Source organism: Cornus florida, unplaced genomic scaffold (assembly GCF_030987335.1).
Source record: "Cornus florida cultivar Cherokee Brave unplaced genomic scaffold, ASM3098733v1 CherokeeBrave_3.0.0_Hap2_Chr02, whole genome shotgun sequence".
In the NCBI taxonomy this organism is placed as follows: domain Eukaryota; kingdom Viridiplantae; phylum Streptophyta; class Magnoliopsida; order Cornales; family Cornaceae; genus Cornus; species Cornus florida.
In genome coordinates this window covers 15,346,618-15,371,395 of record NW_026775572.1, presented here as the reverse complement: position 1 = coordinate 15,371,395, position 24,778 = coordinate 15,346,618, and the positions used below count along the sequence as shown (strand labels likewise).

The following is a 24,778-nucleotide window of genomic DNA, read 5'->3' as shown; positions in this document are numbered from 1 at the left end:
ACTCATGTTATAAGGTTCAACTCCAGTTGTAATTCAACTCATTTTATGTTTGGGAGGCACCAAATTGGTGCATGGTGCTTTGAAATGAAAATTAAAGACTTTAACCCTCAACCTTCGGTTATGAGATACCACTAGACCATACAACATATGAAAACAATTAAGGAAAGTATTAAAAAAAAAAAAAAAAAAAAAAAAAAAAATTACCAACTAATAATTATCAATTTATCACCTAAAATTTCAATAATTATAATTCCTCTTAAGGACTTAATTTTCAGTTTCATAAAACTGTTTAATTTTGACCATGATTTAAATGCTTCACATTAAAATACCATTTGCATTACAATGGCTCAGATTTGTAATCTCTGAGCCTTTCCCATTACCTCCTCTCATCCCCCTTCCAGACACTTCAACGAGAAATGCATGTAACATGTCAAATTGTTAAATCCATATCTATTCTGCAAGAGTCCCTAAAGTGAGAATGGTGCTTTCACAAAAACAAATCACAATTTATTTATTTTTTATTTTTTCTGTCAGTGGAATGTTAGTAATGTACACGAACTACATTTGAAGAATTTTGTGTCCTTTTACACGACGCAACAATAACTCACAACTTTGAATGCAAGAAAGTGCAATGCGCAAGTTCTTTGTGAAGTACCATTTGTACAACAACGTTTATAAAAGATACAACAAACTGCCATAAAAGAATTTGGAATGTACTTCGACAAAAAATTGATACATCCATTCTGAATGAAAGAGATAAGTTACTTATAAAAAAACAAAAAATGAACAGCCAATGCAATACCCCAACTGCCTTCTTAAACCCCAAAGATGAGAGAAAAAAAAAATAGAGGTTAGAATCCAAATTCAAGATAATGAAGTGTGCCCATTCCCAGTCTGCTGTGTTAAATGCTGTGAAATTTCGTGCGACGTAGCAGAGTCGGTAGACCCTGTAATTTTGTTCCAAAAGTTCAGGCTGCCAATTTTTTAAACAATTACAAAAGAATGTTTCTTATCCCAAGTCAAATTATAACACAGCTAAAGCCTGTACATTTGAGTACTTTAAAAATTGAGACATCATCAATAATTAAAAAGGCTAACCTCTTTGGCTTGACGAAGAAGTTTTGAGGTTGGCCCGTAAAGACCACTACTATGATTGCTGCAGATGCTTAAACTCGTGACAATCAGCTCCAATTTCATTGAGCGCCAAGTAAAGCTTCGGAACAATCTTAGCCAACATTAGCTTGAAACCAACTGAATTTGCGTTCGGTTTGCTCTTATCACTTAGAGAGGCATCCTTTGTAAGAGAGCCGATTAAAAAGCCTTTCATATAAGTATCACAGGCCTTGAGGATGTAATAACCGCGCCTCCTGAAATGTTCTCCAACAAGCTCTTCAAAGTCCTAAACATGTTATTAACATGGTCACAATTCAAAAATCATTAGTCTAAATTTTAGCAGCAGTGTGTAGGAAATAGAATCATCATATTAATTAAAATGTAGACAAAAACAATTCCAGACAAGACAACTTTTATTATTGAAGAAAAAAATAATAATAACAAGAGTTTGTATCTAACTCAACATCACTCCTTCACATGTCCACAACGCCCATCCTGAATAAAAGAATGAGAATGGAAGAAAAGTGCAAGAACCAAATATAGTACAATTTACAAGATTATGCTTCTTGATTATGATAAAATGCATGCAAGACACCTCATTCAAATTTACCACATATTATGCATTTATTATCAAGCAACTATTTGTTTCCATTATACGATGCCACTGACTATTAGAAATCTTTGTTGCATGGTTCAGCCGATCCCACATTCAATAGTCATATTAAATTCCAACCGAAACACAGAAGCATGCCACCGCATATCCAGACATATATGCACAATTGCAGTTTCAGTCAAACAAGACATGTGACCTATATATTGACATGTGATTCATGTGGGCAAGGGGCAGCAAACAAAAAAGAAAAAAAGAGAAAAGTACAAAACAAAATGTGGATGATGGGAGTGAAACTGCCATGGAGCTTATAGGCAGAGCAAATGGGAAACATATAATTTTATATGGTACACAAATCAGAGTTTGGTTCCTTCGGGGTGATGGAGGAAAAATGTACCCATCTGTCACCTTAATCGCCACTATGCATGAAATTTTCACCTCAAAGCCCAATATGAGAGAAAAAGGTACAAAGCACATTAATGAAACTAGAAGAAAACATGAGGAAACAGTAAAATTGATGGCCAAGGGATACCCAAACCTTCCATAATCTTTAGTGATCACTCATAAGAGTAGCTTCAAGATTTTGGCCATTAGAAGCACTTGATTGATGAAGCAGAGAAGTGCTTCAAGAGTCTAATGCTAGTAAAGATGAACAAAGAACATTTAATAGTAAATGGCTATATCACCACTCTAGACCTTTTATTAGTTAGTCCCCATAGGCCCCCGCACAGGATATTTTCTGAAAACAAGTCCTCGAGAATGCAAAATAAAAGACTCCTTATTCTTATTTATGTTTATTTTCCCTCATTCTTCTTTATAGTTAATTTTCATCTTTGATTTATGTTTACTTCTATTGAAATTTAATTTACCAAATAATGCCAGCTTTGTTTTATGGCACATAATGTTAGGCACCAAGAAACAACATGTTTAAGCATAATCAAAACAAGGATGTTGAGATTGACTAGAAAGGCAAAAGTAAACAAAATAACAGAATATAAAAGAAAATATCCATGAAGAGTTATAGGTGAGGGGAAGTTATTGAATAGATGAGATGAGGATAACCGCCAATGTACAACAGGAGTGATCTAATTTAAATTTAAGGTTTAACAAAGACAACTAGAACTCCTAAAAGATGCAAAATAGGTTATTAGAATGACCAGGAGGGCACGTGATCAAAATAGAGGATATAACTAAAACTAAAGCTGAATAGGAAGAAGAATTTGTAAAGCTGAAATACAAGCAATTTACTTGCAGGTTAAAATGATTAGAGTTAAGTTATTTTTTCATTTTCATTTATATTATATGTAGTAAAATCCAATGCAAAGCAACTAGCAAGCTTGTTGAAATCATCGTAGCTAGTATAGATTGCAAAAATAATCAAATAAATAATAAAATCAATTAAATATCACAAGTTCATAACCGATGCCCATCATAAAGTATTGTTTTGGTCATTAACAGCAACAGCAAAATGGCATCTCCAAAAAACAGAAAAAGGCAAAATATGAGGAGTAGTATGTCACCTTAGGGGGCTTTCGAATAAGATACATCATTGTTTTGCAGTTCAGCAAGAATGTATTCTCGTTATAGGACAACGAATTCTTCTCTCCCTCAGCCGTTCCAATTTGCTTATCATACCCAGCTTCATTGAAATATGGCTTGGAATTTAGCACGAGCCCCTGGAGTGAAACAAGTACTTGAAGGATGCTCGAGGACAAAGGATCCCAGACTTCATTTCCTCTGCCAGTCCAGGTATTTAAAAGGCTAAGGCACACCTTGCCTTCTTCGTACAAATTTGGATTTATTCGCCACCCACCAGAATGATAGTATGCAGACTGCAATATTTCAGAAAATATCCGGGGAAAAAAAAAATTAAAAGCGTAATAATCTTTATACCAAACTCAAGGGGATTCATGCAAACTGAGTAATGTAAAATAAGATTCTCAGGTTTTGACCATTAGAACTGATTGGCTCCAAAAAAGCAACATTAATATTTCTTACCGGTGGAACGTCAGGATACTCTGGTGGAAGGTGAAAGTCAAAGAAGAAAAGGCCATCCTGGTAAGGTGTCCCATATGCTCCAACTATCACCGCCCTCAAGAGATCCATTTGATCTTCGTAAACACGTACAAAAATCCCATCTGTTTAACAATTTTTAACTGTTTAAATCATCGCTGAAGATAATGGATAGTCACCAGAATATTAGAATTTAACATTAAGTCAACAAACTGACACAATGCTTACCAGGAAGATTATTCTGAAGGATACTCCAATCATTTTGAACCTTCTTGAGCCACTTCCTTCCAGCATTATTCTGCATGTGTGGTTAATGTGTGAAAGTCTAAATATTTTGCAGATCCTACAGTGCATTAACTTGATAATGGGACCAAGTTCAGATCAAGTTCAAAATTCCCCACCTATTTGTAATCACCTTGAAAATCTAAATCCTATTCAGACCTTCTATTAAGGAGATCAACTTGACACCAACCACTAACCTGATTCTTCTTAAAACCTTGAACACTAATAACCAATAAAAGTGATATGTCCTTGCCAATTTTGGAAGTGAAAATTACACAAGGATCTGAGACACTTCCAATTTATAAAAAATTAAAAGGCAGTAGATACTTGTAGAAGTCCACCAAATATGACAGCCTTACTACAAGTACAACATATTTTGTATGAAAGAATATAATGTTTGTACATACATATATGAGATAATGATATACCACCAAAGCCTTGGCTTGAATCAAATAGGAGGTTGAGCGTTTAAGCTTCATTGGGCGCATGTGTGTGTACGTAAATTTACCGATAGGGGAAAATTTTACATAAGCAAGGAAAAATTTTGATTACCTGTCTACTTGCACCAAGAAAATAATGGTCCAAAGGATCTTTAGTAATATCAAATCCTTTGAAACTGGAAGAGCGATCCTCAGAGCTTGCTGAAGTGCCATCTTTATTTGTAGCTTCATGCTCCATGTTGCTTTGAGCTTCTGCCACGTCCAATAAACCTGTGCCCTCTGCAACAGCATGTTCATCTCCTTTTCCATCAGAAGTTTGTGCTCCAAAATTATCAGCATCATTAGGCTTATGAAAGCTAGACTCATCTCCAGAATCTCCTCTCTCAGAGAAGTTGAGAATCCCCTGAGACTGAAGTTCCTTTTCACTAGAATCCAAACTTAATGGATCCAAGTGTTTTTTTCCTCGTGAAAATATTCCAGTGGCCAGTCTGGTTACAAATCCAAGTGCAGCTAAGGGAATAGACAGTGCTCCATTCCTTCCAGAACTTTCTCCAACCATTGTGCTCTCTTCTGACCCAGAACTGATGTCAGTAGCATTTTGTTGCCCAATTTCCTGAAGAGATACACCAATGACTCACACTATTAACTTGACCATAAAAAAGAAACAATTGATTATTGAGTGATTGAATAAATAGAAGCTATCATTCTAATAGAATTGAGGGGACAGTCTTTAAGAATTTTTAATAGCATTTTAATATATATGAACACACTGAGGGAGGAACCAACAATTTGATGTTCCCTTCAAGATAACCCAAGCTGAAACACCCCCAACATAATGATCACTTGGCCCGTGATATAAATCTTAAATAAATAGATATTTAAGATCACTAGACTAATGATATCTACATCAAGAGATGAGTCACCACTATAAAATCTTTTTTTTTTTCCTAGTTCACCTATAAAATCTTGCCAGACTATTTTCTGCAAATATTGATCCACATATCCAGGGGATGAAGCAACAGTAGGTCCAATTCCTGTTGCACACACCATGCATACTTGTGGCTAGAACACCTTCCTCTAGTAGACAATAAGCTTCCGATTTTTCCCTCTTTGTTCATAAGTGCAACAGTAAAAAATCCCTGTGGGGAAAACCCATGCGTAACACTATCCACTACCTTCCAGATGCCAACTGAGGCTAAGGGTTGTTGGTTAAGGTAAGAAAATTAGATATAAGGACATTCATAGTGCTGTTGCAAGCAGAAACAAACCTCTTTTGTGTTCTCAAGGGCATCCATCTCATCATCCTCAACTGTCTCCCAGCTAGCCGCATCATCACTAACTTCACTTCCAGCAGCAATTGACTCATCATCGTCGTCACGACCAACAACATAAATTGCTTGAGGCCCAACCTAATAACAAACCGAAGCTCCTGTTAATCAAGAACTGTGGCAACTTCCTTGTAAAGAAAATGAATAATAATTATATGAGCGGATATATTAACTGAAAAATGAATACGGAATTTCTTTCTCTTTTTTTTTCTTTTTTTTTTTTTTTTGAAAAAGAGAAGAATGTTTGCTCCAACCACCATTTCATGCCCGAAGAGTCATAAAATTCCTATTTTTCCTTAGCAACCAACGGCAATTTGAGGGGAAAAAAATCAGTGCCAACTATGACCTTTTAACATGTATCATTGACATCTCCTAAGCTTCTAATGTTACATCACCTACCTCCAATACATGAAATTAGATATATTAATTCAGCTTACAATTTGTTTCATGTAAGAATATAGTAAGAGCGAGCAATGAAATAAAAGAGACTACTGCCTTTAAGCTTTTCAAAGAAAGCAGCCAATGTCATTGGGAGGGAAGGAAGAGTAGATAAGTACTTGAATTATCAGTATATATAAAAACCAATTACTAAGCAGAGATTTAGAGGTAGATTATATTAAATTAATGGAACACGGTACAACCCCATGAGAGAAAAAGCAATTAATAGCTCAGAAGGCTTTGGCTAGTTAATATACCGTTGAAACCATCGCATCAGCCCATGTAACTTCGATATCACCATTTCTTAGACCAGTAATATTCCCAACCCAACCAAGATCTGAGAAGCCTGTACAAGCTTCGTCAATGGATGCACCCTCTTTCTTACATTCCGAAATTTTCAGATCTCTTTTAACCTCGTTTGGATCAGTCAGCTGCTGTGATTCCTCAACTGAGCTCCCAGGAGAAGCTGTTTGTGTATTTACAGAAACAGGTGACAACCGAACAACTACATCCCCATAACAATAGTCATAGTCCGGATGACCCTCAAGCTCATAGACGCTAACCACTTCCTCCTTATCAAACTCTCGGGGATCTTCTGCTCTGACAACTGGCTTTAACCACCTAACAGATGCTGTCCGTTCTTTCGCATTAACACTTTTCACAACCCCAACACGCCTAACTTCACTGGTGCAATTGCTATCATCAATGGCCTTCTCCACTACATACTGTTCTGCAACAAATTCATGATCACCAGGGCTATCAATTGGAATCAAAGTTGTGGAATCAAGTCCGCACTCTGTTGTTCCATCCTGCCATGCCACATCAACTCTTGTCTTAGTACTGATAATTAGAAGGGCCCTTTCAAAATTTTCCTCTTTTTTTCTAGCCTTCCTGTCTCTCCGAACCACAACTTTACGGATCTTTTTGCGATGAAGAGGCCACGGTTCATGGACAGGCTCCTTTGAAACTGACAATGAGCTACTGCATGAACTGGATTCTTGTGAGGCATTAATTTCTGTATTTTCGTTATTTCCATCAAATGCAGCCTCCATTTCAATGTCCATGGATCCACAATTCCCAGTTGATTCCTCTGCAGTGACAACTTCCGAATCGCACTCAAGTCTTGTTTGAATACAAACCAATTCATCATTTGTTGACAAACCCTTGTCCATGGAAATGGAGGACGATAATACAGGTGATGGAAGAAGACACCAATCACCCAATTGCCAATTTGCATGCGCAAAACAAGAAAGTGACTTTAAGTTCTTCGGACTCTGCTCTTCAGCCGGTGCAGTAGAAGAATCAGGCCCATATCCAGCAGATGCTATCCAATAAATAAAGACTGAGCCAACTGAAACTTTAGTTACTGTACCTTCCAACCGGTTAGCTTTCCACAAGCCAGTTAGCCACCTAGAATTCTTGAAAACTGATGAAGAGCTTGCCTTTACACGCTGGCCGGGATAGTAAGGGAAATGCCCATCTTCAAGGATATTCTTCCCAACTGGTTTCAGGCGCAGCGGATCAGCCTTCATAACTTTACACACAGAACCATCATCAAATAACACAGTCACATTATCCAAGACATCGTCAACTCTACCTAACCAGGGACCAAAGACTACATAATCACCCACAGCAAAATCTCTTACGCGTTTCACGTTTCTAGATGAGACATCTTTAAGAATAGATCCATCATTAGTTAATAAATCAACAGAAATATTGACATCAACCACAACACCCACTTGACCCGTTGGGTCTGAAGCAGCAGCAACGAAATCCCCATGTAAAAATCCCCTATCAACAACTATGACGTCATTAAGATTTTGTGATGTCTCAGAGTCGTCCATCCAAAGCACTCGAACCTGATCAGCTGGAAGAGGACCACTCTTATCATTGTTATCACTTCTGTTACTGTCACCACTCCTATTACCATTATCATTGCCATCAGTACCACTTTCCTCATTTACACCAGCCTCTTCATTGTCATTGTCATCGTCGTCGTCATCGTCATCTTCGTCATCAGTAATGCTGCTATCGGAATCCATGTCGCCCGCAACTTCAGTCACGATCCCAATCCTACCACTACTGTTGCCCCTTACAACATCTTGCCTATAAATATATGTATTATTCTGCAGATTCCTGACAACCTCGCTAGGTTTGCTTTCAGAACAAACACTTGGTTCGGATTGGCACAGGGTAACATCATCATGTCCAGTAGTTGTGGGTTCGCTGACTTTGGAAACATCACCGTGATACTCAGTTTCCATCTGTCAAAACACCAAGGCACAATGAGAAAATCATTCACAACCCTAAAGTTTAATCCAAAATATAAGCACAATGGGAAACAGCACAGCCATTCCTTAACCGGTATAAAAGATTCTACTATACAACAACATTTTTCGAATAATTTGGATTGGCCATGAACCCAATTGATATTCCACACAGTATAAAGGACTATGAATCAAATATTCAAGACAATTCCATATAACTGCTTGTCATCTTTAATTCCCTTGGACACCATTTTATATATAAAAGCCAGATTTACAATTGAAGTCAAAACCAGCCTTTGTATGAAATACAATCAACCCAAAAAACTCATATTTTGATATAACTATTCCCACATCATTACAAATTTACAATTATCTTTTATCAATTTCCTTTTTATATATTTTAAAGAATTTCATCTGTATCTTAACAACCTTGGGTTTCAAGTTACCAACAAGTAAAGAGGACATGAACGCCATACTACCTAAGACCTAAGGAACAGTAGTTTCTTCATCAGCAACTCATGGAAGTCATAGAATAAAGGAAAATCACCGGATAAAAGATTCCCTACCAAATTCACACCCACTGACAAATACCTCCACGCTGCTGTTTTATAATCAAAATAAAATACCATAATTAACCGAAATCTATCAAATTTTGTTTGGGTGCAAAACTAAAAATTAGAACAAAAAATTGAACCTTTAGACCTGATATATCGAATTCCTCCAGGACCTCCACTAAAATGTGTCATATCCAACTACTTTTTTGCCTTTGCCAACCACATACATAACATGTAGATTTAATCTTAATTTTCTTCCTTTTCCCTAAGCAACCAAACAGATTATGAACTAATCAATATTTCAAATAATGACAATCAGGACTCAGAAACCAAGTATTTCTATAAACAAAACCCTAGAGCAGCTCAAAAACTGCCAGATGAACCGACCTTCACTTAGAACCGATGCATCAACGAGCTCAAATTCACGCGATTCATTTGAATAATTATTTGAAACAAATGCATTAGATGACAGATTTGTGAACAGAATAAACAATCACGCCATTAATTGAAAAGGAAAATATATGCTACATATACACACGCATATATATGTATATATAATGATTGCAGAGATTGAAGAGAAATCTTTGGGAAAGAGAACAAATATGAAACCTTTGAAATCGTAGAATTTGAAGAAGCGACGGAGATGAAGACGCAAAGCTTCTCTTCTTTATTTATGGGAACGAACGGCTCTTCGCCGTTCTACTGATCGTAGAAAATAAAAAATATATGAAGGAGACGAGAGCTGAAAGCGGTGCAGGGGCAGAAATGTACTTTACGTGCCGTAGAAGTGTTTCGGCGTATATATACGCATATACGCGCGGGTTAGTGAATTACCCAAACTACCCTTGCGTTCCTTAAAATGCCAAATCAGAATCAATCTAGTGGATTCATCCGGACCGTCAAAACTCCAGACAGAAGAAGATGGTCTTCTCATATGCCAGATCATACTGACCGTTGATCGCTCTATTCAATTGTGTGTGTGTGTGTGTTTTGGTGGGTGTGTGTGTGGAGGAGGGGTTGGTTCGATGATTTAAAATTTGAAAACCAATCTCGATTAGGAAATTTTAATTAAAAAAATAAAATAAAAGATAGTAGTAATTTTGCTCGAATTCATGCTCATTTTGAGTATTTTACAACATCAATTTCATTTAACTATTTTGGTTCAACCCCTCAAAAAAAATAATTGTAATTGTCACAATGTCTCACTTATCAGAAGATTACAAAGGAAATAAGAAAAATATAATATAATAGAGAAGATCAGGTTCAGGAATTCATAGGTTAATCTTGTTAATATTTAGAATATATATATATATATATATATATATATATATATATATAAAATTAAAAAAAAATATTCCTCCTTATTTTAATCAAACATGTGATAAGCATCAATCCTTTTCTTTATTTTTCCCTTTTCTATTTTTAAATTAAACATACCTCCTTTCTTTTCATTTCCATCCAAATCTCAATTCAAATGCTATATGAAGAAAAGAATGAATCACAAGGAAATGACAAAAAGAAAGAAAAGAGAAGTATATGATTTGACCATCATATACTTTAAATTAATATAAGAAAAAAAAAATTTTCCCGGGGGGGGGGGGGGGGCGCGGGGGTGGGGTGTGGGGGAATGGTGAAAAATTGTAAAAGAACGAAAAATGAGGACCTCACCCTTTCCTCCCACTTTTGTAACGAAGGGATATGGACCTATGGAAGAGGCTTTCCAAGTATTTCATTCCAAGTTAAAATTTCATACTCAAGCAAAGAATTATGATTGTTTTGCAAAGAAAGCAAGCGGTTGTTATATAACCCAAGTAGATTTGAAGTGAGGGGAAGGAAAAAAAAAGTCTCTTTTTCAAAGGCGAGTGACCTACATTAAAATTCAAGTTAGGTTGTTTAAGGGTCACGGTAGCCCTACAAGATGCCACAGTGAAATCATACCTAATTGCTATTTAATACTAAATATTATACGGCAAAGATTAACTTGCTTAGAAACGATATGTTTAATAATTTGAAGAGAATAAAAAAATAAATGTATATTGGTTTTCTTTATTGGTCAAAGATTATTACAGTGTGATTTTGAAGTAAAACTCAGTTTATGATTAAGTGGGAGAAATTCAATTAAGATGGTTTGATCATATGCATCAAAAATCGAAGACTTCCCGTTGAGGAAGAATAATGTTACCTGACTATCAAAGGAAGACAAACAAACTCAAATCATAATCTTGGATAGAGTATATGATTCACACAACCAACCATAAATAATCAAAATTTATCTTTATCGAGTCGGTTGGAGATGATGAATGAATCAAGGGCTGGACCAGCGTCCAGAATAAAATCCAAAATAGCTTGACAGTAATTACAAACACCAAAAGGAGAAACAAATTGCATAATATAGAAGTAAAAGCAAGTGTTGTGGTTGATGACAGGTTCAGTCCAATAAAACCAAAAAATCCTTGTGGAAATTTTTTAAAGAAAACTGCTGCACCACCGCAAGAAAGCATTTCATAGTGCAAACCAGATGCCACTGGAGTAGAACATTACCCTGTCAAAACTCATCATCATCCTCCTCTGCTATATGCTTGGCAAGCTCTTGCTCCTGCTGTTGTCTCTCTCTCCTCTTTTCGGCACTTTCTTTCTCCTTGTGAGAATTAGGAGGAAATCGAAGAGCACGCACTGCCTCATTATGCATATTAAGGCAGAAAGCAATCCTTGAGTTAAATGCAATTTGTGGCTCGTTTGTAGAGTAGATGTCCCCAGTCTCCTTTGATACCATCCACCCATTTGCATGATCCACTGTGGCATCAATCGCACCATCTCTGATTGCCTTGGATACAATACTCTCAGCATCAGCTACTGGGTTTGGAGAGTCCAATCTCAGTTTTTTGGCTACATCAGCCAGCGAGATGCGGGAATAAGAGATGCTGATGTTGCGTAGGCCAGTCCTTATAACGTTATGACGCAGTCTAACAATCAAATTGTGGGTCCGGTCCAAACTGAAAGTACTGGAGAACTTCTCAGCAACAGTCTTGAACAGCTCCAGATCACCAATTTGAACAGCCTGAAAAAGCCCGCACATTGTCTTAATTGTTGGCAAAAGCTCGAGTAAATACCAGACTTGATGGAATGAATGATATGAGGAGATTCTATTTGGACAAATTCACAATCACAAGTATCATCAACCTATAATAATAAAAGTGCTACCCTTTCTTGACTAAGCAACTTCAAGAGACATTACCATCTCACTCCAAATTTCAAAATGACAAGTACAAATTAATCTATATTGAGACTAGTTTTTATGGTAAAACAAGCTAATCTTGAACCACTATTTTTCAGATATTGTTATTGGGGAAAGAATATACGTAAAGAAAACAGACTTCCATACTCACGTTTGTAAGCTCAAAGTAAGGCCTCAAAGCCTTTTCCATGCCTTTCTGCACAAACACAGTCCTCTCAGGGATTTCTCCTAACAGAAGGCGGACTATCACAGCCCACTTGTTGCATTGAACTCGGAAACCAAGAGCTGCAACAGGGGCTTTGCGAGCAGCTTGCAGGAGGGACTCTTTTGCATCTGTATACTCCAACTGAATTGTCCTAATCTTTCCAAGATAAAAGAGGTACCTGCAAAACTGCAAGAGAAAACAGCGTCAGAGAAAGCAGATAGCAAAATATAATCATTTTGACGTGCAAAGGCCAGGAGACATCAGAACAGTATATGATAATGAAAACCACCCCAAAGTGCACAAATGCACATATATATATATATATATATATATTGATCCTAAAATAATGACGGCAACAATAGTTAAGTTTTAGCCTCAATCTCTTTAAGTGAGCAATTAGAATGTTAAATCATATATGTTTCCAAACACTCAATGAAAACAAATGTATAGAACAAGAGATGTACTCCCTCTGTCCCAATTTAGATGTCGCTTTTGGGGAATAGAAATTTTTAAGGGAACATGTGGGACATGCCTTGTCTCCTTGGAAAGTTACTAATTTGCCCTTATATTCAAGTTTGAAATTTTAAACTCCAAGGACATATATGGAAAGATGTAAAATATATTGTTTGAAAAAGGAAAGTGGACAACTATTTTGGGACAGACCAAAAAGGAAAACATGACATCTTTTTTGGGACAGAGGGAGTATAACAAAAGTACCTTTGAATGTCAAAAGAGAGGATAGTTATGGCTTTTAGGCGTCTGAATTGAAATGGAAAAAAGAGGGAAAGCCAAAGAAAACAAGGAATGTATCTAGAAATAATTCAACGAGGAAAAGCCAAAGAAGACAAGGTAGGTATCTAGAAAAAAATTAATAAATCAATCTTTAATTAGAGAGATACTATCATAATGAAACACGATTCATGTTGCCAGCTAGCTCATCACATCTTTTTCTTTTTTCAAGTGCATTTTAAGAGCTTGTGTGGGTTTTAGCAGTCACTTATGGAGTTCCTCCACACAAATTTTATTCTCACTACATTCTTGACGATTCATATACTTTTATAAAAGATAAAAATTCTATTTTTAACATTTCTCAAAATATTAATATATTTTTGAACACTTCAAATGTTTATGCTCCCCAAAGTACACATGCATAAATATATTGATCCTAAAATAATGACGGAAACAATAGTTAAGTTTTAGTCTCAATCTCTTTAAGTGAGCAATTAGAATGTGAAATCATATATGTTTCCAAACACTCAATGAAAACAAAGGTATAGAACAAGAGATGTATAACAAAAGCACCTTTGAATGTCAAAAGAGAGTACAGATATGGCTTTTAGGCATCTGAATTGAAATGGAAAAAAGAGGAAAAGCCAAAGAAAACAAGGAATGTATCTAGAAAAAATTCAACGTGGAAAAGCCAAAGAAGACAAGGTAGGTATCTAGAAAAAAATTAATAAATAAATCTTTAATTAGAGAGATACTAGCATAATGAAACAAGATTCATGTTGCCAGCTAGCTCATCACATCTTTTTTCTTTTTTCAAGTGCATTTTAAGAGCTTGTGTGGGTTTTAGCAGTTACTTCTGGAGTTCCTCCACTCAAATTTTATTCTCACTTCATTCTTGATGATTCATATATTTTTATAAAAGATAAAAATTCTATTTTGAACATTTCTCAAAATATTAATATATTTTTGAACACTTCAAATGTTTATGCTCCCCCCCTCCTCCTCTTTCTCTCTTTCTCACACACAAACAAAGACCCACACAGAAGTATTGATGTAAGTGTATGTGTACTCTTTCCCTTTTCTGTAAGTTCTTACTACTCTTTATTTCTTAAAGCCCACTATCAGTCCTATCTGAAAACCAGTTCTGACCACTTGCATCAAGTATGTATTCTGACCATGTGTTTTGAAATTTTACCACACCAAATCTAATTTTTAAAATTATGCAGAGTCATATGTTGTTTATTTCATATTCAAGAAAAAAAAAAAATATATATATATATATATATATATATATTACATACACATATACATGTTAAACTTCAGCTCAGACAGTTCCACGTGTAGAAATGCCACTGCATATTCTTTAAAAATCTAACCATATTCAACAAGTGTCCTGCCTAAAAAGCGTAGGAAGTGATAATAGGAGTTGCCTGCTGGTTTGAATGGGCTTCAAAACGGGGTGCCTTTGACCTCAACTTCTCTGCCTGGTCATATAAGTTGTAGTGGAGGTAATTGCGAAGGAGCAGGTTGAGAAGTGTTTCCTGCATATCATCATTATATCAAAAGATACGACGCTGATGTTTAAAAAATAATTAATTAGTAATCCATTTGGAAAACAAACCTGACCCAACTCATCATGGCGCAAAGTTGCAATCCGGTGCAAAGCAAGGAGATTACTGTTAGAAAATGAGAAGTAGATTAGACACAGAATAGTGAAAGAAGAGGGAGGCTCTACATAGAAAGCATTTCGAGTAATCAGCTGAAGTAGCATTCAACTCTAATCCTGTTCTTTCTTCCTGTATTTTGTTGGAACATGCAAGTATATATTACTCTAGGACTTAGATAACACAAAGATGATTGCAGGGATAGGAATACATATTAATATCAAACTCACCCCCGAATCTCAGCTAGATCACCAGTAAGTTCATAGCTGAGAGAGTAATAGAAATAGAGCCTGGATGCTAGAACATCAACAGTTCGCCTATTCAGGTTCTTTAGACGGGCAGTGCTTGCTGAGGAACAAGCTTTTGCCTGAAGGATAGGTGGCCAACAACATAAGCTAAAAAAGAATTCACTAAACATTACTAGTTTTGTAAAGGAAATGCAATCCCTTGACGTGACTATATAATTCCGTACCTCATTGTATCGCTTCTGATCAATTAAAAATATCAGCACAAGCAAGTAGCAATAAATCTCAAGCTCGGGCAATGAGTGCTTTGCAGGAGATTGAGTGGCAGATGTTGCAGTATCAACTTCCATATCGTGTTCATCTCCCTAAAAAAAATTTAATCTTGTAAAGCTTGAGTGGTAAAAAAAAATGAATAATGGTATTGCCAGTAATAATATTAATACATATTAGCACAAACTTTCGAGTAAAAAAACACAATGAAGGCAGGCATTGTGAGCTTAGCCAGTGTACTTATGTATTGCACTACAATGTAGAGACTTCGTTGGGTTTATAAATAAGTTGATACTGTCTATAATCACATCAAAATGTAATTAGACATGACAAAATATATAACATTTAGTAAAATAATTATAATAATAATAACAATAAATGAATAAATAAAAAAACTGAAACACAATCAATCCTCATTCTGTTCTAAATCAACATAGCAGGCTTGCAATGAATTCATGATAAAATTCTGCAACTCCATGTTTAAAACACATTCTGGCCTCTATATGTAGAAGACACATGATGCATCAAAAAAAGATTCAACAATCCTATTTTTACCATAAAGGAGGATTAGCATGTGGATCAGGATTCCGGTTGCCAACTAGCATAGAAGCCCTGAACCATCTCTCTTTTTTTTTTTTCAAGTGCACTTTAAAAAGCATATGTTGGTTTTAGTACTCATCTAAGGAGTTCCTTCACTAAATTTTTTGATCATCTCCTTCACTCAATTTTTCAATTATCTCCTTTTTCATCTTCCAAACTCAATTTTTTTAAAGTTTTCTTCTCACTTCTCTCCCTTGAATATAGTGAAATTTTAATCTATACTAAAATTTGTCAAAATTTTGATAAACTTAACTTTTTCATTTTTCCTAAATATATATCAGCATATACCCCCTCTTTTACAAACATGCACAAAATTTGTCATTGTACAGACTAATTGGACAAAAACGGAAAGAAGATGCCTAGTTGTGAATTGTGATTGCATATAGCTTTGTGAATAAAAAGGATAAGCACCATTGGAAGCAAACAGAGCTTCTTTTTGTTTTTATATATCTCACAAGTATGTGACAAAATCACATCCCCTGATCATGTTTGTATCTATGTTTAACAACTTTAACCATACACACTTGTACACAGATGTGCATATATGTATATATACATTTGCTTATATTTTCACGGCATTTTGGGTTGTTTTAGAGTATGTTTTTGGACCACAATTCACATACATTTCAAATCGCTTTTTCCATTTTATACTTTACTATGATTCAGAGGTGTAATTACTTCATAAAAGCTACAGAAGCTCTCCTATAATGTTACCCTAACAGTTTTTCTACCAGCTACGAATCCCCTTTACAGGCAGGGCCAGCTCAAGCCTTGGGCGAGTTAAGCGGTTGCCTAAGGCCCAGCCAATAAGAAGGCCCCATAATTTTTTATTTCTTTATATTATAACTTTCCTAAAACAATTACAGTATTTTCTTAAATTATTAAACTTCAACGTATAGAGAAATTTGACAGTTGACCTAAAAGATTTCTATTCTTTAATTTTTTTTTGAGGGCCCCCAAATTTTTTTTTTATAACTTACCTAAATATTTGATTTTTTTTATATATTAAACCTCAACAAATACAAAATTTAATAGTGTGCAAAATATTTCTATCCTTGTATTATCTTCCTCTTTTTTTTTCTCTCTCTCTCTCGCATCCTCATTACATCAGCATATATACACACACATTAAAATTAAATATTAAATATATTTAAGTGAAAATTGCTTAAACTTTCTATATTTTTCTAAGACTCCTATTAATTTTTTTTTTCTTTTTTTTTTTTTTTCCTTATTCCTCACATATTTTTTCTCCTCTCTCATTATAATTTTTTTATTTTCATCTTCTCCACAGTTACAATTTACAATCTCACTCCCGAAGAAGGTTTTGAAATTTGAATACACTTATATTCTATTAAAGAATTTATTGGAGCATTAGACCAAATTATTCAAAATCATTTTTTATTATTCTGTAACTTAAATTAGTTTATAGTTTTATTAATTTTTGTTATCATAAAACTATATATTTTGTTTATAATTTTTATTTATATTGTTAAATATGACTATTAGAAAGCATATAGCCAATTAATTAATGATGGAACTAGAGTTTGGAAAACTTTTAGTCATAGGTTTAAAAATCACTAAACAAATAATCAGCTGGCATAAATATATGGATAGATCTAATTAAAAGGCCACTTTATTTTTTTTGCCTAAGGCCTCACATTGTATTGAGCCGCCCCTGTTTATGGGCTACCTAATTGATAAATACTTATAAGATATAAGTAGGATATACGACATAAGACATAAGCACACGTGCACTAAATACAGAAAGATCCAAACTCACTCTACTCAAGAATTACCTTGGGAAGATATGAAGATAACCGACCATGCACCTCTGATCCTGGTGAAAGAGCAAAATTCAGGAATGCATAAAGCACAGAGGTCTTCAGCTTCTGTCTTATTGCCATAGTTAAGCGAACAGCGCGCACAATTCGCCGAACCTCCCTTGCATATGCACCGGTCTCAATAACAGATGCAATCTCCTTCAATTCTGAAATTCAGTACGTCCATATAATATATATATATATATATATATATCAAAACAAATCAGAATTTATGTGCATATATATATATATACACACACACACAAACAGACATAGATGAATGCATATAAACAATTTTACTACTCACGCTGCAAAATAGAAGGACCAGTTGAAGAAACAGAATTGGAAGGAGCTGGAAGTTCTTTCATTTCCACATCTTGAGTCATTTTGTTGAAAATCTACCTAATCCACAAAAAAACCGAGATAAACTAATACTAATTGTCCATTCTTTAGACAGTCAGAAGCGAAAGATAAAGCGATAAAGAATCCAAATATCAAATAATTTTACCTCGAAAATCGAATTATCGGACAAAGTGAACGAATCGTGTTCGATCTGAAGCGATCCGCGACGGAAGAGCTAGGTTTTCACCCACTTTCTTTCAGTCAATTAATTTAATTCTAATTCTAAAGATACATACCATAGAAATACAGAGATAGAGAGGAGGAGGATAAGATTCCAACCTGCGATTTGTTGATTGTGAGTAGTGAAACCCTAAAATTATAGGGTTACGCTCTTCTCCTAGAAAGAACAAAAGCGTAGTGGTCGATGCGAGACTGATAAAGTAACCAAGTTCTCAGAAAGAAACTCTATAGGGGCTTTTCACGACAATGGACGACAACCAATGGGAAGTTGCTACGTTCGTGCAAGTAAGGGGCTTTTAGTCCGGATCAATTTCGTGTGTTTGTCAGACACAATTAAGGACATCTTGAATCAGGGAAAAAAAAAACATGGGACAGCTATGTTTGGAACTCTGAATTGATGGAAAATAAAATAAAATATAAAAGATTTGGAGGTAAATCTTTAATTTGTGTTTTTAAAATCTAACCTGGCGTGAAGGATGCGGATAACATATGTTATGTTTGATGTGCAAAAAAAAAATACAATGTAATGTCGATTATATCTATTTATTTGTTTGGTATATAATTTTACGTGAGAATAACTATCCAATTGAAATAAAAATTCATTTCACAACTAAACTTATGGAATAATGATTCCATTCCTCAGTAATGTTTTTTATAAAATCAAGTTCCCAAACACACATTCATGCTCTAAGTCTAAAAACCACCACAACCGCCGCGGACTTTCACCGTTGCCACCGCCTCTATTGTCTTCCACCGCGGTCACTGCCACCGCCACTATTATTGCCACCTTCAATCACCAAACCGCTGCCACCTCCACTGTTGCCTCTACCGTGGCCACTACCTTCCACCACTACCACCTTTGAACACTGCCACCTCCACAACCTTCTACTACCGTCATTTCCACCACCACCATCACCATTGTCGCGCCCTTCACCATCGCCGCCACCTTCCACGACCACTGCCGCCTTCCAGCACAATCACTACTGCCTTTCACCACCATCACTGCCATCGACACCACCGTAACTGCCTTCCATCACCATCACACCGTCGTTGCCTCAAGCCCTCAACTATCTTCCACCGCCTTAACTAACTTCCACCGCCACCTCCACCGACTTCCGCGGCCGCCACGACCACTGAATTCCATCACTACTGCTACCTTCCACCACCGTCGCTGTCACCTCCACCTCCACATCCACCTCCACCGCCACCAACTTCCATCACCATCACCACCTTTCACCGTTGCCATCATCCATCTCCATTGACTTCCATCACCACCACCACTGCCGCCACTTCCACCTCCACCACCACCGACTTCCATCACCATCACCACTTTTCACCGTCGCCGTAATCCACCTCCGCTGACTTCCATCACCACCGTCACTGCCGCCACTTCCACCTCCACTGCCACAGACTTCCACCATCGTTACCTCCACTGTCGTTTTCCACCACCACCGCCATTGTCACCTCCACTGCCTTCTACCACCGCCTACACCACTATCGTATTCCACCACCACCACACCACTACCACTATGCCTTCCACCATCATCACATACACCACCAACGTCTTCCGCCATTAGCACCACTGCCGCTACCACTACCACTGCCTTCTACCGACACTCTGTTACTTTTTGCCACCACCATCACCGCCTTCAAACACCTCCGCCTACATCACTACCGCTTTCCACCTCCACCACCATCAACCGCCGTTGCCATTTCTTTAAAAAAAATTATAAAAGAATGTTATTTTGTCAATTTAAATTATTTGTCACTTATAAGGTTATTTTTTATAATTCAATTTGAAATTCATTATTTTTTATATTTTACATTAGTCCATTCTTACATGTTTAATATTTGTAACCAAATAATAAAATGAGAATAACCATTCCATTCCATTATCACTTGTATGACATTTCATTCCTGCATACCGAAAGCAACAATAGAGAAAGGATAGAATTTCTACTTCCTCTTTTTATTTTTTAAAGGTAGGATAGGAATGTTCGTAATAACTGTTTTGTTCTTATTTTTCGTAATTCCAATTTTTTTTCCAGGTCAATTACAAAATAAAACAATATTTTTTTACTATCTTTTTCAAAAAATTCCAACACTTCAACTCGCGCTTATTCCAAATTGTAATATCATACTAATAAAATAAAAGAGACATAAATAAACAAATAATAACTATAAAAAATAATTTGAAAACTTTTGAAACTTAATAATAATTTGATTACAAATTTACCTTTCAAAGGAACACTTGGTTATCCCAAATTGTAATATCCTAGTAATAAACTAAAAGAAACATAAATAAACAAATAAAAATTATATTATTATAATTTGAAAACCTTTGAGACTTAATAATAATTTGATTACAAATTTACCTTTCAAAAGATCACAAGTGTTGATTCAATGATTCCCTTACAGCCTTAGCTTCAATAGTTATTCTTCCCATATAAATCACTTCGAGGTTAACCTAGGTGTAGAGATAATACCTAGTAGGAGAAATTCACCCACACGTAAGCTACCACACAATTCTAATTAAAATCATAAATATGGATTTGTGAAAACATTTTTTTTATTAAAATTCATTCTTATTAGAATTTATAAATAATTCAAGTCTTATGTTTTTTATTGTTTTGTTTCCTTAACTAAAGTTCAAATACTATATATTTATATTTGTAGTATTTTAAAATTTTAAAACAAGTGTGTTTAAATACCCTACTATAAATATAAAATTATTTATGAAACATATAACATTAAAAGTATAATAATTATACACTTTTCTTGATTTTGTTGGTTTATCAGGTTAGTATAACTTAGTCGTAAATCCCGTCCAAAATTAATTCGGGTTATAAAGTTTAAACTCAATCATGTCACCCGATCTCAAGTACCCTGCTTGCGGTGGTAAAATTATTAAGTGGGCCCACCAAAGTCCTTACCCTAGGTGGAGGTCTCGTAGCACCGGCTCCAGTGGAGTATTTAAGGGACTTGGATTCTTTTAAATTAAATATTATCCAAGTTATCATAAATTAAGTCACATCAAAATTTAAATTTTTTGAAAACAGGAACAAACATATTAAGAGCGGCTGAATATTAGTTTTGAATAAAATTATGACATATATATATTTTATATTTGTTTATTTATATAAATCCATATACAAATATATTTATTATTATTTATTCCACTAATGATATAGGTAATAAATAAGTTAATTTTTCTCACTAATATATGCGTGAGTTATTTGTAAGATTCTCCAATTGGGAAGTTTTTTTTTTTTTTTTTTTTAATATTTTCAAACATGTATAATTAATATATGTATATCGCAGTAACAGTGCCATACAAGACATAAGTGGAGTTTAAGTAATTAATGTATATATTGAGTAATAGTGTAAGTAATAAATGCATATATGGTAACATAGGTGTTTCATACCGGGACTATTATAAATTTAATTATATAGAGTGAATTTGTATGAAAATCGCAAATTAGGAAAATAAATTCGCGAATTGCAAAAATTGAATTCGCGACCAAATAACAAATTTGCGTGCAGAGCTTGAGAACAGGGACCTATTTGGGCTAATTGTGTGACTAAGATCCTAAGTTGAATCCCCTACTTATTGACGTTTAAAATCTATATACTATTGGTATTAAATCACGTCAACTAACTTGAAGAAAGTTTGAAAATTGCACCATTTTGAAATAAGAAAAAATTACCAAAGTTTAAAAACTACACCGTTTTGAATTAAGAAAAAAATCACCCTACTTTAACGACGTTTAACATCGTTATTTCTCCCTCATATTTTCAAAAAAAAAAAATCCTCCCTCTCCATCCTCTTGAAAAAAAAAAATCCTCTCTCTCCATCCTCTTGCTCATTCCCACAATTGGGGGAATATTTTGGACAAAAAATTAATGTTCTTTGTCATGAAATTAAGATGGACGAAAATGTGATTGCATAACATGCAACTTTTTAGGAAAAAGTACTGATTATAAAATAATATATGTGTGTGTGTATATATATAAGCATGTATATTGATGGAGTTAGGAAAATATAACCAAAAGCCCTATATTTGGAAAAATATGAGAGAGAACGTGAGATTAAAAGATAAACAAAGACCATCGCGACTTGTTTAAGATAAAAATAAAGAGGAGAGTGTGGGAAAATCTTTTTTTTTGTAAAAGATGAGGAAGAGATAACAACGTCATTAGAATATGATGAATTTTCCTTAGGGTATGCTTGGTTAGCAAGAACTAGCTAGCAAGAAAAAGAAAAGGAAAATATTTTAAAAAATTATGCATTTGGTTATGGAAAGTGAAATTTTTTGGGAAAGTAGGATTCTTGTTGTTGTGAATTCTTTTTTTTTGTATAAAATACGCGAAAATTTACTTTCTCGCAAAACTTAATCACTTTATATCTTAGTTTTCTTTTGTGCCCTTGTCAGTTGTTTCTTCCCTCGGTTTCTCCATGCTTCTCTCATTGATTCTCTCCACTCTTCAGTCTGTCACAAACTTCATGCAGATGTAAATTTCCTTCTGTAAATTGATATAATCCTAATTTAATTATTTATATTTTTATATATGCATGTAAAATTAATTTTTTATTATTATTATTTTGGGTTCTATAATTAATAATGATGGAGATCTATTGGTATACATACATGTTTTTTTGACTGTTGGTGTTGTAGGCAATTGGGATTCTTAGTTTAATTGGAAACTTATCTCCAGTTTTGGGTTTTACAATTGCTGTGTCCGTTAAAGATACAATATCGATTTTAATAGAAATAATTATATTATTATTTTACTTTCCTTTTATTTATTTTGTTAAAAATAAATATAAACAATTAGGTATAAAGTGGTTCATCAAACACGAAACAAAGTACTCTAATCTAAAGGCAGAGTCCTAATATATAAGGCAAACTTCACAAAAAAATAATAAATAAATAATTTAAAGAGACTAATACCAAATACGTATGTGAACATATATATTTATTCATAAATCCAATTGTATATATTAGTTTATTAGTTTTATTATTATTAGTTTATTATTATATTCATTAGAGTAATTCAATTGTATTTATTATTTTACTACTACTATTATTATTTAATTGTTTATATTATTATTTTACTATTAAATTCATAAGGGTAATTTTGACATGTAAAATCATTTTCCTTTCACTCTTTTGTTATCCAAACTAATTAAACAAAATTTTCTCACAAGTTTCTTCAAAAATATTTTTGATAACCAAATGCATAACAGAAAACTAATTTTCTTTTCTTTTATTTCACTTTCCATCATCAATTTATAGCTAATCAAACAAACCCTTAATTCAAAACAATGCATTTTTTAAATATTGGTAAATTTTTCTTTATCTCAAAACGGTAGAGTTTTCAAACTTTTTTTAAATTAATTGACATGATTTAATAAGCAGTAGATAGATTTTAAATGTCACGAAATTCAACTTATGATAACTTAGATGATTCAAGTCCGTATTTAAGTTATCTGCTTTAAAAAAAAAAAAAAAAAAAGCATTTTAGTTGTAGGGAAGGCCAAGAAGGGATGGACGAGGGGGGGAATAAAAAAAAAAAAATTTGTTTGAGCGAAAGAAAATGACAAGATAGAGAAAGCGAGGGATGCATCATTTGTAATTTTGTATTAGTCCAAAATTGGAGAAAGAGGAAAGAGAAAGCACGATAATAACCAATAAATTTGTAGTTTTTATTTTTAACCTTGTTGTTACATAATTTAGAATGGGTATATATATTTTAAATATTATATAATAAGGTTTATTAGTTAAAACAATATAAAACACTTATTCTCTTATGCTACGGGAACAAGTAGGGAGGGATAGTTCTTCATATTTTTCTGTTTACTCAATTTTGGGAGGAAGAGAGGAGAGAGAAAGTGAATAACTACGTACAAATATACAATTTACAATTTTAATATTTACAAAAAAATTCAAATGAATATCTACCTTTTATTATTTTACATGGTATATTGATAAAAAAAAATTATAAAAAGTCTTTTTCCTTTTCTTCCAACAAAAATAAAAAAATTTTACTTCATCCAACCTTTCTACTATCAATTTTATTCAACTAAACAAAAAACAACAGGAGAGACGCCTTCCCTTTCTTTCCTTTTGTTATGATCTATTACTCCCCTATCTCTTCCATATATTTTTTTTATACCTCTGACCAAAATAAACATTATATTATTATTAATAAAATATACACAGGGAGACAATATTGGTATTTCGCTTTTCTCTAATTACACTATACTTACCTTTTTCTTTTAAAAGAAATGACAATAACGTATTTCATATTCTGTTACTTTATAATGCCAAATAAATAATTTATTCTATATCGATAATTTTATTTTTGACAGTCAAAAGAAA

General features: G+C 34.2%; 3 protein-coding genes across 7 annotated transcripts; all 3 read right to left on the bottom strand.

Annotated features, from left to right (window-relative positions):
- Positions 1-611: 611 nt before the first annotated feature.
- LOC132293834 (probable ubiquitin-conjugating enzyme E2 23) lies at positions 612-9,814 on the bottom strand. 2 transcript variants are annotated; one of them, XM_059791476.1, is made up of 9 exons: positions 9,655-9,814; positions 6,482-8,488; positions 5,727-5,867; positions 4,571-5,071; positions 3,965-4,034; positions 3,722-3,861; positions 3,244-3,555; positions 1,099-1,399; positions 612-973 (listed from the first exon to the last, which is right to left on the bottom strand). In XM_059791476.1, exons 2-8 carry the CDS (start codon positions 8,486-8,488, stop codon positions 1,148-1,150), a joined length of 3,423 nt encoding a protein of 1,140 aa, XP_059647459.1. In that variant the 5' UTR covers positions 9,655-9,814; the 3' UTR covers positions 612-973; positions 1,099-1,147. The 2 variants fall into 2 exon arrangements, with proteins under 2 accessions (XP_059647459.1, XP_059647458.1); XM_059791475.1 differs by having other exon boundaries at positions 612-947.
- A 1,427-nt stretch (positions 9,815-11,241) lies between these two features.
- Positions 11,242-18,687, bottom strand: LOC132293833 (probable 26S proteasome non-ATPase regulatory subunit 3). Of its 4 annotated transcripts, XM_059791472.1 has the most exons (10): positions 18,495-18,686; positions 18,322-18,390; positions 18,121-18,215; positions 17,790-17,980; positions 15,351-15,488; positions 15,109-15,245; positions 14,836-14,890; positions 14,645-14,755; positions 12,432-12,671; positions 11,242-12,103 (listed from the first exon to the last, which is right to left on the bottom strand). In XM_059791472.1, the coding sequence occupies exons 3-10, from the start codon at positions 18,197-18,199 to the stop codon at positions 11,591-11,593; spliced, it is 1,464 nt and encodes a 487-aa protein (XP_059647455.1). In that variant the 5' UTR covers positions 18,200-18,215; positions 18,322-18,390; positions 18,495-18,686; the 3' UTR covers positions 11,242-11,590. The 4 variants fall into 4 exon arrangements, with proteins under 4 accessions (XP_059647455.1, XP_059647457.1, XP_059647454.1 ...); XM_059791474.1 differs by lacking the exon at positions 18,322-18,390 and having other exon boundaries at positions 18,495-18,687; XM_059791471.1 differs by having other exon boundaries at positions 18,322-18,686.
- Positions 18,688-19,135: 448 nt separating this feature from the next.
- On the bottom strand, positions 19,136-19,816 carry LOC132295697 (putative glycine-rich cell wall structural protein 1). Its single transcript, XM_059793990.1, has 3 exons — positions 19,733-19,816; positions 19,487-19,606; positions 19,136-19,360 (listed from the first exon to the last, which is right to left on the bottom strand). Exons 1-3 carry the CDS (start codon positions 19,814-19,816, stop codon positions 19,136-19,138), a joined length of 429 nt encoding a protein of 142 aa, XP_059649973.1.
- Between the last annotated feature and the right edge of the window lie 4,962 nt (positions 19,817-24,778).

Coding starts and splice junctions, on each gene's coding strand:
- LOC132293834 (XM_059791476.1), bottom strand. CDS start 8,488: ATGGAAACTGAGTATCACGGTGATGTTTCCAAAGTCAGCGAACCCACA. Junction 5,868..6,481: donor CTGATGCGATGGTTTCAACG/GTATATTAACTA, acceptor GTTTGTTATTAG/GTTGGGCCTCAAGCAATTTA. Junction 1,400..3,243: donor TTATTCGAAAGCCCCCTAAG/GTGACATACTAC, acceptor TAACATGTTTAG/GACTTTGAAGAGCTTGTTGG.
- LOC132293833 (XM_059791474.1), bottom strand. CDS start 18,199: ATGACTCAAGATGTGGAAATGAAAGAACTTCCAGCTCCTTCCAATTCT. Junction 17,981..18,120: donor TGGTCCTTCTATTTTGCAGC/GTGAGTAGTAAA, acceptor ACTGAATTTCAG/AATTGAAGGAGATTGCATCT. Junction 12,104..12,431: donor CTTACTTTGAGCTTACAAAC/GTGAGTATGGAA, acceptor GGGCTTTTTCAG/GCTGTTCAAATTGGTGATCT.
- LOC132295697 (XM_059793990.1), bottom strand. CDS start 19,816: ATGGTGGAAGTCTGTGGCAGTGGAGGTGGAAGTGGCGGCAGTGACGGT. Junction 19,607..19,732: donor GGAGGTGGATTACGGCGACG/GTGAAAAGTGGT, acceptor TGGTGATGGAAG/TTGGTGGCGGTGGAGGTGGA. Junction 19,361..19,486: donor CGGTGGAGGTGGCGGTGGAA/GTTAGTTAAGGC, acceptor TTGTGCTGGAAG/GCGGCAGTGGTCGTGGAAGG.